The sequence below is a fragment of the Lagenorhynchus albirostris genome, chromosome 13 (assembly GCF_949774975.1).
Source record: "Lagenorhynchus albirostris chromosome 13, mLagAlb1.1, whole genome shotgun sequence".
Taxonomy (NCBI): Eukaryota; Metazoa; Chordata; class Mammalia; order Artiodactyla; family Delphinidae; genus Lagenorhynchus; species Lagenorhynchus albirostris.
The window spans coordinates 7,960,510-7,977,065 of record NC_083107.1 but is presented as its reverse complement, the minus strand read 5'-3'; the positions used below and the strand labels follow the sequence as shown (position 1 = coordinate 7,977,065).

General features: G+C 36.9%; 1 protein-coding gene across 2 annotated transcripts in view; it reads right to left on the bottom strand.

Annotated features, from left to right (window-relative positions):
• MGAT4A (alpha-1,3-mannosyl-glycoprotein 4-beta-N-acetylglucosaminyltransferase A) overlaps positions 1–16,556 on the bottom strand; it is a 108,643-nt gene that overhangs the window by 12,874 nt on the left and 79,213 nt on the right. For both annotated transcript variants that reach the window (XM_060168829.1, XM_060168830.1), the window contains 5 exons: positions 10,435–10,481; positions 9,538–9,651; positions 7,711–7,786; positions 2,454–2,568; positions 1,206–1,336 (listed from right to left, as the gene is read on the bottom strand). In XM_060168829.1, the coding sequence (XP_060024812.1) occupies positions 1,206–1,336; positions 2,454–2,568; positions 7,711–7,786; positions 9,538–9,651; positions 10,435–10,481 (483 nt within the window). The remainder of the gene's footprint in view (positions 1–1,205; positions 1,337–2,453; positions 2,569–7,710; positions 7,787–9,537; positions 9,652–10,434; positions 10,482–16,556) is intronic.

Below are 16,556 nucleotides of genomic sequence, written 5' to 3'. Positions count from 1 at the left end.
TAATTTTTACTTTCAGAGATTTTCACCTCACAAGCTCACTTAAGAACCTAACCACCATATTAGATAAAATTGCACAGGACCAATTAAAGGCAAGTGTGTTGTACAAATGTAAAGATGACATGAATTGTTCTGTGTCCTACAATAAAAATTCCTGTAAATCACAAAGAAAATACAGGTAAGGGCTTACATCATAAAAATGAGTTGATCGAATCGATTTATATGTTCAGTCATTTTTGGAAAGCTGGTACTCTGCTATTTCGCTACACACCGTGATTTGCTCTAAGAAAGTGGTTATTTTTAAAAGAGAGAGAAAGCAATAGCTTACAGACACCTGAAGAGGGTGTCCTAAAAGCTAACTGGCAGATAGGATGATCAAACTGTTCTAGGGAACATAAGGTCATGAAATCAAATTAAATGTTTATTTGTGAGAATAAGTCAACACTATAATGACATATGCTTATAATAAAGATTTCCTTGTTATTACATGTCAAAGTGACTCATTCATTTTTAAGAATGTGTATTCATATTTTATTTATGCTTACAGCCAATAATTTAAAAAATTTTTCCAGAGATACAATTCAAATTAGACAAGAAAAACATATTAATTTACTTTCTACAATAAGATTTCAATGGAGATAACTTAATATTTGAATAGTCCAAGCAAAAATCATTGTTTACTGACTTACCCTGTCACCAACATCCCAAAGGTCAGCATATCAGCATGAACATTGGCTTCTTACAAGTAACACAATACAAAAAAGGTACACTTTTGACTTGTCATTGTTTTGGTATAAAATATGACCTCCATTCTATTCCTTATATGCAGTTGTGCTGGGGTCCGATATTGTCCCCAAAGTATTTGAAAAAAGAAAGCTGACAGAGGATGTGAAGAAAACCAAAACAACTCCCCCCTGACACAGGACAGATATGGCCAACAGCAAGGAAACACCAGAGCCTCAAGACACAATAAACATTCCTCAGCAATTTAAAGAAAGGTGTGCTTCACTGACTTAAAAGTCCCTCCAGAACAGGAACTTCTTGTAGTTCTAGAAAGAAGGCAAGCACTTACACTGGTAAGTGGAAACACTGTTTTCTTTCAGCTACCTATTTAACTGTTCGTTTACAACATCTGGTTCCCTAAGAGTCATCACTTTCACTAAAAACATAAAAGAAGCCTCTTCTACCCGCATAAGAAATTAACTTACTGCATCTTTTTCAGGGTTGCAGACTTTCACCCACAGAATATGGTCCAAGAGCCAATCAATGGGTTTCTCCTTATAGAACATAAATATGAATTCCACAATCAGAGTGAGGTCTGGCGCTTGAAACATTTTACCTGAAAAGATATTCCCAATCAGTAACTGTAATAAAGAAGCCAAGCAACAAAACAGCTTAAATGAGTGAAATCCGTACAACAAATACACGAAAGCTTGTGCTTTCAACTATAAATCATTATCAATAATTTCCCCACCTGTCTTATCAAAAGCAAACTTGCTTTAGCTAAGTTTAGTTGTCACCTGAGTATAAACAGAAGTAGGTACTGAACTCCTAACTTTCTCCATTACAAAGTCTATCATACAACTACTAGCTCAAAGGATTCAAGAAGCAAGCTGGAGATTTTTCCTTCATGTCTTATTAAAATTCTTCCCATAAAAAAGGGACTTAGAGGTTTAAGTAAAAAAAAAAAAAATTTAACTAAATCAATACAAGCAAAAACAAGGACTCCTGATTTTGTCTTCACTGAAACCTTTACAAATAAAGATGTTTTTTGAGTCTTAAATTAAGTTTTGAGATAAATGATCAACAAGATCAAAGCCCCAGCCTCTAATACTTACAGATTTAAAGCATTAGAGGCAGCGAAATGTTACTGTCTGGGGTGTTTTTTAAGACCTATAAATTTCCTTCAACCTTCAACTTTAAACATATTCTCTTTAGTTGGATACTTTAGGAATTTTAATGAAAAAAAACTTTAAAAATAAGTACCCTTACTAGTCCCTGAAAGCAACACATGAATACAAACTAATGACTGAACAAGAACTTCATGTACTATGTCAAATACCAGGAATTCCTATTAGAAAACCACTAGTGCAGGACTCTTCTTAAAAGAACCCCAATCTCGCAAAAGCTCTGGGCTTTAAAACAGGAACTCGAAGTGTCCGAGAAGGAACCAGACATGCTCCCCAGGACAGTGGTTGGCTCTCTGTGGACATGAAAAGCCAGCAGGGCTGCCTTGCAGAACTCCAGAGTAAATATTACCATCTTAGAACTCTCCAAATACTATTTTGGGTTGACTTTCAACATTTTATACACAGAAGTTTACCGAAATTAAATTTTCTCAAAAGCAATCCATTTCCAGAGGAAAAAAGACAACTTTAAGGTAAAAAAAAAAAATAGTCTAAGATTCTAAGTCACAGTTATTTCTGAAAAGTAAATAAATCTAAAACTTTTCTTACCAATGAAGCCCAGCTGGGAGAACTCAAGTATCATCCATTCCTCAGAAGAAAGTTGAAGTGCAAAATTTTTTATGGTGTTAAAGTAATTCTGCTTGACAATAATATCATCTTCAAGCTAAAGAAAGTTGAACAATCATATTAATAAATCAGAAAGAGAAGGAAGATTTAAAGAGAACATCCTTTACTATGGAAAAACTCAAGCACACTTTTATAATGACAATCAAGGAAACAATGGTCAAAAATGATGAAAATATAAAAATAAATTTTAGGACTTTCCTAGCAGTCCAGTGGTTAAGACTCCACGCTCCCAATGCAGGGGGCACGGGTTCCATCCCTGGTCAGGGAAGATCCCACATGCCATGTGGTGTGGCCAAAAAATACATAATAATAATAATGATAAAATAAAAAGGAAAAATTATAAAAAATAACTAAAATAAAAATCAATTTTATTAAAAGAAAGCAAGGAAAATAAAATGGCAGATGCACATAGCAAGTCAACAAAACCACTCCCTTACCACGGGAAATAACAAAACCACTCCATGAATTACTCCTTTTGGTCCTTCTATGGCTCCCAACATGATTTCACACTATCCTGTTTTCTTTTCAAAGGAAAAGAATTTTATAGGCCTTTTAATTTTTTCTTTTTTTTTTTTTTTGCTTTTTACATAATACATGTAACAAGTCAAAAAAAAAAGCTAGCAGCTCTCCTCTGCCCTCCACTCTGCTAGTAGAAGTGACCAATGTTCAAGGTTGGGTGTGCACCCACTGGATACCTTCAATATGGGCATACAGTACAGGTAGACCCATACCTACCTTAAGGTTCCCACCACCTTTACATTTTTATTAAAAAGGGATCACATTATGAAACTGGCTTTTTTCTCTTAATATATCATGAATATCTTTCCAGGTTAAAGAGTATATAATTAAAGCATTCTCTCTAGCAGATTCATACTATTCCCTGGGATTGATGGACAAATCATTCACCTGCTCACAGGCAGACACCCAGGTTGTTTCTCATTCTTTGTCAATGCAAACAATACTTACACTTCATATCAGTGCTATTCATTTCTGTAGGATGGGTTCCTAAAAGTTCTCTTTTTATATTTTAAAAGGTATCTTCAAAATACTTAAGAAGCTGTAGCAACTCAGAGCGCCAGTTAACCCCATGTGCTCTGCCATCACCACGTGTGTTACTGGAATGTTTACCAGTTCAACAGGGAGTTGACAGAGACCAGAGATCAAGAGTATCTGCAAAGACTTCCTCCCCAAATCTCCTTTCATAAAATTTTAAAGTCATAAGATGATTTTTTTACATATATACATTACTTTTTAATATTCTTTTCCATTGATGATTTTAATATCATAAGAAAACTCTTCCTTTTTTTTTTTTTTTTTTTTTTTTTTTTGCGGTACGCGGGCCTCTCACTGTTGTGGCCTCTCCCGCTGCGGAGCACAGGCTCCGGACGCGCAGGCCCAGCGGCCACGGCTCACAGGCCCAGCCGCTCCGTGGCATGTGGGATCCTTCCAGACCCAGGCACGAACCCGTGTCCCCTGCATCGGCAGGCGGACTCTCAACCACTGCGCCACCAGGGAAGCCCCTTCCTTTTCTTAATGACACATTATCATTTCTAGTTATCTGCAAGTAATTTTCACTTATTTTAGTATTTAGATTTTTTCCTGTGTTTAAGTCCTATAAGCTTTCTTCCTATCTGTGAAGAAACAGTAGCAATATTTGGAAAGGTATGATTTTGACTCACCCAATATCTACTGAGCTTTGATTATGTTCCAGACACAGTACTAAACCCTGGGAACCCACCAGTGAACAGAAAAGACAAGTTTTACACCCTCAGAGCTTGTAGGGAAGCCAGAGGGAGAACCAGACACAGCACAAAGCCCCACTGGCACCTAACCTTGCTTTCCCAAAGAAGAGATGCCCACACTCACACGCAAACATTGGCCATGGACGCCCAAAGGAAAGATGACCCCAATACCAGGTACTGCCAAGCTTTTCCAGTAAGTAGATTAAAAAACAAGCTTGGGGCTTCCCTGGTGGCGCAGTGGTTAAGAGTCCGCCTGCCGATGCAGGGGACGCGGGTTCGTGCCCCGGTCCAGGAAGATCCCGCATGCCGCGGAGCGGCTGGGCCCGTGAGCCGTGGCCGCTGAGCCTGCGCGTCCGGAGCCTGTGCTCCGCAACGGGAGAGGCCACAGCAGTGAGAGGCCCGCGTACCGCAAAAAAAAAAAAAAAAACAAGCTTGGAATAGAGATGCAGATGTAGGGAACACACGTGTGGACATGGCGGGGGGAGCGAGGGGGGGATGAATTGGGAGATTGGGATTGACATATACACCATGTGTAAAACAGATAGCTAGTGGGAACCTGCTATATGGTGCAGGGAGCTCAGTTTGGTGCTCTGTGGTGACCTAGATGGGTGGGATGGGGGAGTGTGGGAGGGAAGTCCAAGAGGGAGGGAATATATGTACACATATAGTTGATTCACTTCATTGTATAGCAGAAATTAACACAACATTGTAAAGCAACTATACCCCAATTTAAAAAACAAAAACAAGCTTGGGACTGATTTAAATATACAGAAGTGTAGGTGAAATAATTAAATGCCTACTTAAAATTTAGTGCACTAAATTTGGTTACCACCAAAAATTTACATTTTTTTATATTAAATTAGAAAAATTGCTTTCTTCCACTCTCACACCTCATCAAACAACTTCACTTTTTAAGAAACTTTTAAAGATAACTGTAGATTCATATGCAGCTATAAAAAATAATAGAGACCCAACATACCCCCAATATATATCCTCCAATATAATTACAGCACAATATCACTACCAGGAAATTGACTCTGATACAATTCAACCACATTATTCAAATTTCACCAGTTTTACATGCACTCAGTTGTGTGTAGTTGTGTGTCTGTGTGTTTAGCTCCGTGCAATCTTAACATGTGTACATGTGCAAGAGCACTAGTAGGGCTAGGACACAGATCAGTTCCATCACAGGGACTCTCATGCTACCCTTTACATCCTCAGCCACCTCCCTCCTCTCCCCCCTTCCTAGCCTCTGGTAACCAAGAGTGTTCTCCATCTCCATAATTTTGTCATTTCAAGAATGCTATATAGGGACCTCCCTGTTGGCGCAGTGGTTAGGAATCCGCCTGCCAATACAGGGGACACAGGTTCGATCCCTGGTCCAGGAACATCCCACATGCTGCGCAGCAACTAAGCCCACAAGTCACAACTACTGAGCCTGTGCTCTAGAGCCCGCGAGCCACAACTACTGAGCCCTCATGCCACAACTACTGAAGCCCACGCACCTAGAGCCCGTGCTCCATGACAAGAGAAGCCACTGCAATGAGAAGCCCGTGCACTGCAATGAAGAGTAGCCCCTGCTCGCCGCAACTAGAGAAAACCCGCACGCAGCAACAAAGACCCAACACAGCCAAAATAAATAAATAAATAAAATTAATTAATTTTAAAAAAAAGTCTTGGGTAGGATACACCCCCAACATATGCAATCTTGAAGTCATGTCCCTGGAATAATTATGAAGTCTGGATTACAATACTTTGTACATCATAATGAACTCACTGAGAGAATTCTATACATTATGTAAAGACCTGAAGGTAAAGCAACTCCCTCTTTCCTGAGGCATAATTTTTGGGCAAATAGGGTAATTTTAAGAATGTTCAGTGGATCCATATGTGAAAGACCTGAAAAGCTGGTAGCAATCTTAATGACCAACAATAAGATCATCGTGATAGCTGAATAATGGTACTTCAAGAAGCAATTAAAAATTATACCAATCTATAATTACTGGCATATAAAGGTGTCTACAGTATGTTAAATGACAGCAAAACAGGCTTTAAGACAGTATGCACAGTACACTCCTGTTATAAAAAGGGTTGTATTAAATGAGTTAATATGTGAAAAACATAAATTTTAAAGAACAATGCCTGACACATGGTAAGTATGCAATAAATGTTAGTTCATAGCAGCTGTTATTGTTATAATACATCATATATTGACCCTGCTTAGGGGAAGTTTTCCTTACCATCCTCTTCCTTAACCCCCATCCTTTTCTCAATTTTTAAATATTAACTTTTCCTACACTCCCCCCAAAAGCTTTAAGGTTCCATTAATTCTTCCCTTGGAGGAAAATTGGAAACAAATTTTAAAAGTGATATAGCTACACTTTTAAATTCTCTCTATAAAGTTCTTGACCATAATGTAAATATTTATATACTGGCCCTAGAACAAAGAGCAAGGTTCAACTACCATAATATTTGGTATACATTAAAATAAAATGCTGTGAAATTATTATTTTAAAACTAAAATCAGACTTCTCTAATGTATTTAGAGGAAATGTACTACCTATATCTAGGATATTGTGTTTTTTTATATGCACAGCTGTTGCATCCTGTTATAGACAATGTTGCACTCTATCATCATTTCCATTTTCCATCCTGTGAACCAAGGAAGGGTTCACGCACACTTGAATGCAGCTGGCTCGAGGTACAATGTCAAAGGAGACAAAGTCTGCCCTCAAGAAGTCCACCTTCCCATGTGATGTCAGCCTCTTTTCTTCCTTCTCTCCCTCCCCAGCCCCTGCCAACAGCTGCTTAATCATGTCCTTCCTGTTCAGGGACCAGGGCTGCTTCTTGCCACTCTCATCCAAACATCCACCCAGGAAAGGATCTAATAAACTTTTTATACTGGAAAAAAAAACAATTGACAGGCTTCACGTGCCATATACCTCTCAGGGCTATTTGCATTTTGAACAAGGGATAAAGACGTTTGGTTAAAGAAGTGAAATTCCAGTGGTGAAATTTAAGCTTAAAGGTTTGAAAGAAATAAGAGCTTCCTAGAATTATTTAAGTTGTTGCCTACCTGGCTAACTTAAAACCCTTATCATGATGGACTTACTGTTTTAGCCATGCTGCTAAAAGTTGCACCATTAGAACTAAATGTCACCTTTATTATCTTCAGTACAAATGAAAATGTATTGAAGTGCACAAAACAACTATTTACCATAAGACCACCAAAATAATTATGAGCTAAACCAGCGAGTGGAACTGCAGAGCCCATGTTCTCAGTGATGTGATCAACCCTTCTGCTCTGGCATACTGTTATGATCTTATATATTTTAGAGGGTTTATGCTTTCAAAACTTCGTTTTAATGAAAATATACCCTTCATATTACTTTTCCTTTAAAAGTGTGAAAAAAAAAAACCAAACACACACTTACCTGGATGTAATATGTGCCCTTTTCCTGAGCATACATCATTAGAAAACAATAATCGAGGTTTTGCTTTGTTCTCCATCTGAAATAAAAAATTTCAAAAAAAGTTAGGGACTTCCCTGGTGGTGCAGTGGTTAAGAATCCACCTGCCAATGCAGGGGACAAGGATTTTATCCCTGGCCCGGGAAGATCCCATATGCAGCTGAGCAACTAAGCCTGTGTGCCACAACTACTGAGCCTGCGCTCTAGAGCCCGAGAGCCACAACTACTGAGCCTGCGTGCCATAACTACTGAGGCCCACACGCCTAGAGCCCGTGCTCCGCAACAAGAGAAGCCAGTGCAATGAGAAGATCGCGCACCGCAATGAAGAGTAGCCCCCGCTCGCCACAACTAGAGAAAGTCTGTGCGCAGCAACGAAGACCCAACGCAGCCAAAAAAAAAATAAAAGTAAGTTAGGAATCAGACTCAAAGTTAGCAAAATAAGGTTAGATGTATACTATTTTATAATATATAAAATATTTTATAATATATACATATGCAATATATACATCACATATTGTATACACGATATTATATATATACCCAATGTATAGTTATGTATTAGAAAGATAGGTAGATAGATAAATAGATGGATGGATATCACACATACAGGATATATCCACTTAGGAGAGAGTGAATGAGAATTCACTCTTCTCTAATGAAGTCTTTATCGAAATATATTCTCAAAAACACTAATCCTCAAGGTGTCCTGAGGAAAAAAGGAGTCTAATGTCAAGTAAGTTTGGAAGAACACATATTCCTCTTCTAGAGATGTATTAGTAATATTAGAGGCATTTAAACATTCAGCAGTAAATACATTTGTTGAAAAAAAGTTTTTAATCCAATATTTTCCAAATTTTCTTGACCACAGCCCCCTTTTCAAGTAATATCTTAATGTCTCTAGGAACTAGAGTGCTTCACATACAGGTAAAAATGCTTTAAAAACCCAAAACATCATATTAAAATTTACAATATTAGGTCCTTTTGGTGAATTCTTGGCAGGCTACAGAAACACACTGACCAATGTGAAAAAGAGAAGTGGTTTTTCTAAAAGCCAGTTTTTTAAAAAGAGCACACAATAAAATAAAAGCTTTGAACCACTAGGTAAACTTCTCCAGAAAATACCTTACAAGCTGATATGAATTTATTGAGTCTATCCAGAGTTTTTTTCAAACAAATTCGATCCTAAATTTTTAAAATAACATTATATTTATTGAGAGATAATTAACCAATTATAGGGACAAATCTGTTTTTGTGACAAATTAACAACTCAAGAAATACAATAAATCTCTTCCCAACACAGTGTTTTTGTCCCTTTTTCTGGTTATAGGCAATCCCAAAATAATGCCAATATCTCTTAGCTTACTTTGTCTTTAACAACAACACAAGGAAAGTTTCCTTTCAATTTTAGAGATTCAGAGATAAATAAATTCAATTGACTAATGATTTTATTGCAATACAATTCTGCACAAGAGTATTATTGTTTTTATCACTTTTATTGGATCTGTTTTCATTTATGTTACATACAGACATGAGATTTCTATCTGGACTAAGTTTTGAGTTATACTGAATATACTCTTAAGAAAAGTTATAACAACACAGAGCAGCATGGTCATAAAATTCATTAGGTTTACCAAATTCAACCTCTCATCAGAAACTCCACAGAATTTCCAATAAAATAATCAAAAAGTCATTAGCTCTCAACTAATTAGCTCAACCCTAAAATGAGTTAAGCTTCAATAAACAAGGATGACATTTATTACCTATTATACTCACAAGGGTGCACAGGCTTACCTTATTCTTTCTTTAGAATCTCCAAATGTCTCCTTTAAGTTTGTCAAGTCAGGATAATAGCTTTCAGGAGGTGATATTATTTCCACCAAGCCAGAACTGATTTCTTTAGAAAATCTATCATGAGAAAGGTTGGCTGAGTTATTTAAGTTCTGTGGGATTTTATATCTTAACGATCAACTTATATGTATAACATAAAAATACATTAAAAAAACCCTCTGGTTTTAGCATATTGATAGACAAAGGTAGAGGCGCATTATCTTAAACAAGGACCTTTGCTTCTCTTTTGTCTTTCCTTTTAAAGTAAAAGATATGTCTTTTGGGGGCAACAAGGGATACATTTCAATGAAGAAACCCATATCAGGACTAATTTCATGATACTGTTCTTAAAACTACAAAGGCAATATTATAAAAACTAATGGTATCTGCAACTTACTAAGCTGTCCATCTGTTATCTGCTATGCGCCCCACTCACAATAAACTGTTAATAAACCTTTGCAGATTTTTAGACATAGTTTAGCACTGAGGTTTGAAACTGCTATCTGACTAGCTGTCCTGACAGCAGTAATTTTTTTTCTTGCTAAACAGAGGGTGAAAGATTTAAGTGATCTCATATGACTCTCTATTCACTGTCTTCAAGATTAAAAATTGTTGTTTGGTAGTGTTACATACATATGACATTCAAGTCTTTTCCAAAATGAAATACACCAATGTATCCCATCAGATAACTTGATATATATACACATACTTTATGATAATATAAAAGACCAATGATAGGTGGTCCAGTGAACACTGAACTCCACAGAAAAAATGAACTGTAAAAGGTGTTTTCTTTTAGCAAAAAGCCAAGAGATAATAGTAAATAGAATATTTTCATTTCCATAATTAAGAAGAACTTACTCTTTCTCCAGGTTGGCTACAACACCATTTACATAATCAATATCTGTCTGGGAGAGAAAAAAACAATTATACCAACATTCATGTTTTTATATTTTTACCTTTATATTTTATTTAACTTTTAATTCTGAACTCAAAATTAAATAAATGATTAAAACATTCATTGAAAACATGAAATTCTCAGACAACTTATGGGATTTGCACTTCTGTATTCTACTGTATTGCACTGCTATATATCGCTGAGTACTAACCAATACAATAAGCAGATTCTTAAGTTTTTATTGTTTTCAATTGTCTATGTTCAATTCAGTAGAAAAAAGTGAGCACAGAAACTATTTCTACTTCTTCTGCAACATCCAAACTGTAAGTAGTGAATAAATAACAGATGCAGAACGCTATAGGGAAAGATTTTTCCACTTGGAATCATAAAACCAAGGTTCCAGATTTGCCTCTCTAGCTTCTGGCCTGTACAATCTAAAGAAAGTCACTCTCTGAGCCTCAGTTTCCTATCCTATTTAAAGAAAAAGCGGGGCGGGGGAGGTTTGGGAGGAAATAATACCTCAGACACTATGACATTACATGATAAAGCTATGTAATAAAAAGCAGTGTTATTCTGTATTATTGTTATTATTTTATTATTAAGCTGATAATGAGAACCCAAGTCAAGAGTACTTTAATCAGTCAGAAAAAAACGTTTATCAAACCTGTGAACTTCTAAATTATATATACAAGTAGAGAGCCAATACTCCCGACCAATTTTAACTACAGTGACAACTTAAAATGCTCAACTGTTAGAAAGAATCAACGATATCTCTAGTACAATCTATGTTATAAAGACTGCGAAAACACTTAATACTTGAGGAAGATAAGCTTTACCTTTTTGGTTTGTTTTAACACTGGAAATTACAAAACTACTGAATTATAAAAAGTTGTTTTAGAGAAGGCTTTTTGGAAAAGTATTTTAACTTTAATTTCTGTTAATTGAAAGTAATTCTATTTTAATTGTTAAAGATGTAGGAGTGAAACAACTTATTAAGACCATATCCTTCAAACTCTTAAAGAACTATGGAAACAGCTAGCACACAGCTCAAAACCCTCCGTCCTTCCCCTACGTAAACCCAAACACATCCTACCATTCATCAGGCTATGATTTTAGAGAACATAATCAAGTCTGGTTTATATAACCTTTAATGAGTTTAGTAATACCTGAAATTCAATTTGATAAGCATTTATTGAGAGCCAGTGATTTGCCTAGCCAAGGAAACAAGAATACAGATGAACAAGTCCAGCTCCCTGTCCAGTAAGCTATCCAAGAGGGCGGCCAAGAAGAATTATGTGAACATAGATCTATTATGTAATGTATAATAAAATTTATGAAATGCAAAGTGATCCATATCTAAAACTACACATAATCCTTATGTTGCATGTTAACTGACGCAACTAGCAAAAGATTCACTTAAGCGACGGTAACTGGTGTCACCATTATATACCAGAAGCGATCCTACCTGCTATCAGCCAAGGGAGTGGTTGTGGGGCTCCTCTGAAGAAAGCAAACATGTAACTGGCCTGGAAACACACAGCCAGGCCAGTCTTCGTCCCCATTCAGGCCTCTACTTGCCTCTCTCCAACTCTTAAATGTTGGCCATAAGACAGGAAGTCTCTGAGATGTTGGGGGCTTCACTGCTTTAAATTAAAAGAATGCTTTTTCCTGAAATCTTTTTTAAAGGTCTGTGGAGACTTTTTAAAAGGTACTATTTTTGTTTTTACTCCCATTTCTCTAGGAGGTGGGTCAAAAAGGATCTTGCTATGATTTATGTCCTAGAGTGTTCTGCCTATGTTTTCCTCTAAGAGTTTGATAGTGTCTGGCCTTACATTTAGGTCTTTAATCCATTTTGAGTTTATCTTTGTGTATGGTGTTAGGGTGTGTTCTAATTTCATTCTTTTACGTGTAGCTGTCCAGTTTTCCCAGCACCACAAAAATAAAAAAAATGGGACCTAATGAAACTTAAAAGCTTTTGCACAGCAAAGGAAACCATAAACAAGACGAAAAGACAACCCTCAGGAGAAAATATTTGCAAATGAAGCAACTGACAAAGGATTAATCTCCAAAATATACAAGCAGCTCATGCAGCTCAATATAAAAACAAACAAACAACCCAATCCAAAAATGGGCAGAAGACCTAAACAGACAATTCTCCAAAGAAGATATACAGATTGCCAACAAACACATGAAAGGATGCTCAACATCACTAATCATTAGAGAAATGCAAATCAAAACTACAATGAGATATCACCTCACACCAGTCAGAATGGCCATCATCAAAAAATCTACAAACAATCTATGTCAGAGAGGGTGTGGAGAAAAGGCAAGCTCTTGCACTATTGATGGGAATGTAAATTGCTACAGCCACTGTGGAGAACAGTATGGAGGTTCCTTAAAAAACTACAAATAGAACTACCATATGAGCCAGCAATCCCACTCCTGGGCATATACCCTGAGAAAACCATAATTCAAAAAGAGTCATGTACCACAATGTTCACTGCAGCTCTATTTACAATAGCCAGGACATGGAAGCAACCTAAGTGTACACTGACAGATGAATGGATAAAGAAGATGTACACATATATACAATGGAATATAACTCAGCAATAAAAAGAAATGAAATTGAGTTATTTGTAGTGAGGTGGATGGACCTAGAGTCTGTCATACAGAGTGAAGTATGTCAGAAAGAGAAAAACAAATACCGTATGCTAACACATATATATGGAATCTAAAAAAAAAAAAGTTCTGAAGAACCTAGGGGCAGGATAGGAATAAAGACACAGACATAGAGAATGGACTTGAGGACATGGGGAGGGGGAAGTGTAAGCTGGGACGAAGTGAGAGAGTGGCATGGTCATATATACACTACCAAATGTAAAATAGATAGCTAGTGGGAAGCAGCCGCATAGCACAGGGAGATCAGCTCGGTGCTTTGTGACCACCTAGAGGGGTGGGATAGGGAGGGTGGGAGGGAGGGAGATGCAAGAGGGAAGAGATATGGGGATATATGTATATGTATAACTGATTCACTTCGTTATAAAGCAGAAACTAACACACCATTGTAAAGCAGTTATACTCCAATAACGATGTTAAAAAAAAAGGTAATATTGTCTTCCAATTCTGAGAACATATTTGTGAATATATAAATGAGATATGTATATTCTTAGGGTATGTGAGTGATAATGATTGGGACAGGTGGGAAAAAGAGTAGACATACATAGCAAAAGAAGAAAGAGTATTCCCCCCAGCCCCCGGAGAAAGCGTCTTCTTCATGGTTAAGTAAAATTAAATTTTTTAAATTAAAACTAAAGGATTTATTAATACATAGTTCAACATGGATGAACCTTGAAAACACTGTGCTAAGTGAAAGAAGCCAGTCACAAAGGACCACACATTTTATAACTGCACTTATATAAAATGTCCAGTATTTTAAAAATACCTATAGAGACAGCAAGTAGATTAGTGGTTGTCTAGGGCTGGAGGGAGAGCAGTATTAATGGGTAATGGCTAAGGGGTTCAGAAATTTCTCTTTGAGGTGATGAAAATCTTTCAGAAATTGATTAAGATGATGCCTACAGAACTCTGGCTTTAAATAGGTGAGTTGTATGTTATGTGAATTCCAAAAAATAAATAAATAAATAATCGAAAACAAAAACTAAGAGATAGAAAAAAGTTAAATGTAAAAAAAAAAGTATTTCAGATTGTGCATACAGAACTATGGGTCAAGCAGCTTCTCTTAGGGATGTATAAGGAAAAGTTTAAGAAGCATAAAAGCAGGTTCAAGTAAGTCACTAATACTGATACCAATTCATCAGCATAGAGTCATACACACGTAACAATTCAACATATACACTTGGCTTAAGAATCAATTTTACCAGTAGTATATAAATTAGATGACATGACAGTAATAAATTCCAATCTTTACTCTAAATCAATAATTTATAAAGTCCAACTGGAAAAGAAATAATTCTTTGCCAAATGTCATGGCAGTCAGGAAACTGTAACAAAGTCATATGACTTCAGGGAAACTTTCAATTAAAATCAATATATAAAATAACACATCACTTTTGAATATGCTATAGCTGCTGTGTTCAGTAATACTGCAAAGAACAAATATGTGAAATAGAAATCTGAGTGAAAAGATATTTCTAGAAATAAATCATAGAAATTTATTTCTAACGGCCCAAAGAATAAAACAGAAAGTTAGAGGCAACCTCCTATGAAAGATAAACAAATGTTACAAATGTCAGAAACTTTAAACAGTTACCAGTTGTAAGACAGTTACCCAGATGAAAAAGGAAGAAATTTTAAGCACTAGATCAAAAAAGAACATAAAATTAAGAGGACTGAATTTCAAATAACTTGAAGGTAAAAACTGATTTTTAAAAATGTCCTTTATATGTAAATTTACTATCTTCTTTCCAATCATTTCATTCCATAAATATTTACTTGGTGTCTACACCGTAATTGGGGATATTTATACCCGTATCATATCCATATCATCAAGCTCTGAGTTTAGATTAGCAAATAAAATAGACAAGATCTCTGCCTTGTGAAATTTAAAATTTGTGGAAGATGCAGTCCATAAAGAAAACCAAAATTATATATATATATATGTATTTATAACTGAATATTTATTAAGTGCTATATAACTAGTATGCAATAATAGAGAAAAGGAAGCAACCTATTTAAACAGGATAGTCAAAGAAAGTCTGAAGATTTGACATCTGAGCCCAAATCTGATACATATTGCTATTCAAATCGACAAAAATAAACAGAAAATACTAAAAGGAATATTGTAAATTAGTTGATATGTTAATTAGGGCTTTGCCTCTGCCCTCAGACAGGGTATGTGCAAGATAATCCGCTGGAATAGATCACAGCGTAGAATTTTCTATTTTGTATATATTTTAGAGGGTATAACATGCTATTATTATACACATGTACAGACTGGGGGGTGCTGCTCAATGCGAGGCTGAGCAGGAAAGCTGGGCTTGCACGGCTGTGCTGGAAAATGCAAGTCCTGGTGAGACAGGAAGGTTGAATTAACCAAACAGGCCACCAAGCGGTCACTGGAAATAGGCCATAAAAATAAGGATGGGGCTTCCCTGGTGGCGCAGTGGTTGAGAGTCCGCCTGCCAATGCAGGGGACATGGGTTTGTGCTCCTGTCCGGGAAGATCCCACATGCCGTGGAGCGGCTGGGCCCGTGAGCCATGGCCGCTGAGCCTGTGCGTCCGGAGCCTGTGCTCCGCAACGGAAGAGGCCACAACAGTGAGAGGCCTGTGTACCGCAAATAATAATAATAATAATAATAAGGATGATATCCACCACCTTTGCTGGTTATCTTCTAAATAAACTCTGATGGCCTTATATCACTCGGTTGATAGCTCTGTTCCAAGTCTTCCCTATCCTTGTTCCTAGGGGCTAAATTTTCTTCTAGTTATGGGTCACTTTTTTTGGGACTCCCTGGCATACTGGTTAACAATAACAATTTTTTATTTGATACTGGACATTACAAATGGACACCACTGAGTGTGTTGATTTTGCTTTCTTCTTTTAGAAAGCGCTGAGCTTTATCCCAGCAGACAGTTATTTGTGGGTCAGTTGATCCTTAAAGGCCTCTAAGCTTTGCTGGGGTGGGTTGAAAATAACCACTTCAAGGGTGACCACTTCCTTTGGCGTCTCTACTGAACGCCCTGGGTTATCACCAGGGGCTTACCGTTCTGGCTGGTCAACCTCATCCTACATGAGCAAAGGGATATGGTCAGGTTACAGCTCCCTGATCATCCTTTTTCCAAACCTGTGGAGCTTCACCCTGTGTATGTAGGTCCCCACCCAACAAAGACTCAAAGGCACCATCATTTTCTGTTCAGCGTCTCTGTTCTGAAACTCTGTTCTGCAATTTCCAGCTGCTCTCTTCAGGATTCCCCTTCCTGCAACGTGATCTGGAAATATCTCCAGGCAGAAAGTTGGGACAATCGTGGTGCTCATTTCTCTCTCTCAGGGAATCACATCCTGCACAGCCTGCTGTCCACTGTCTGAGAACAACTAGATGGTATATTTTGTCTAGCTTTTTAATTG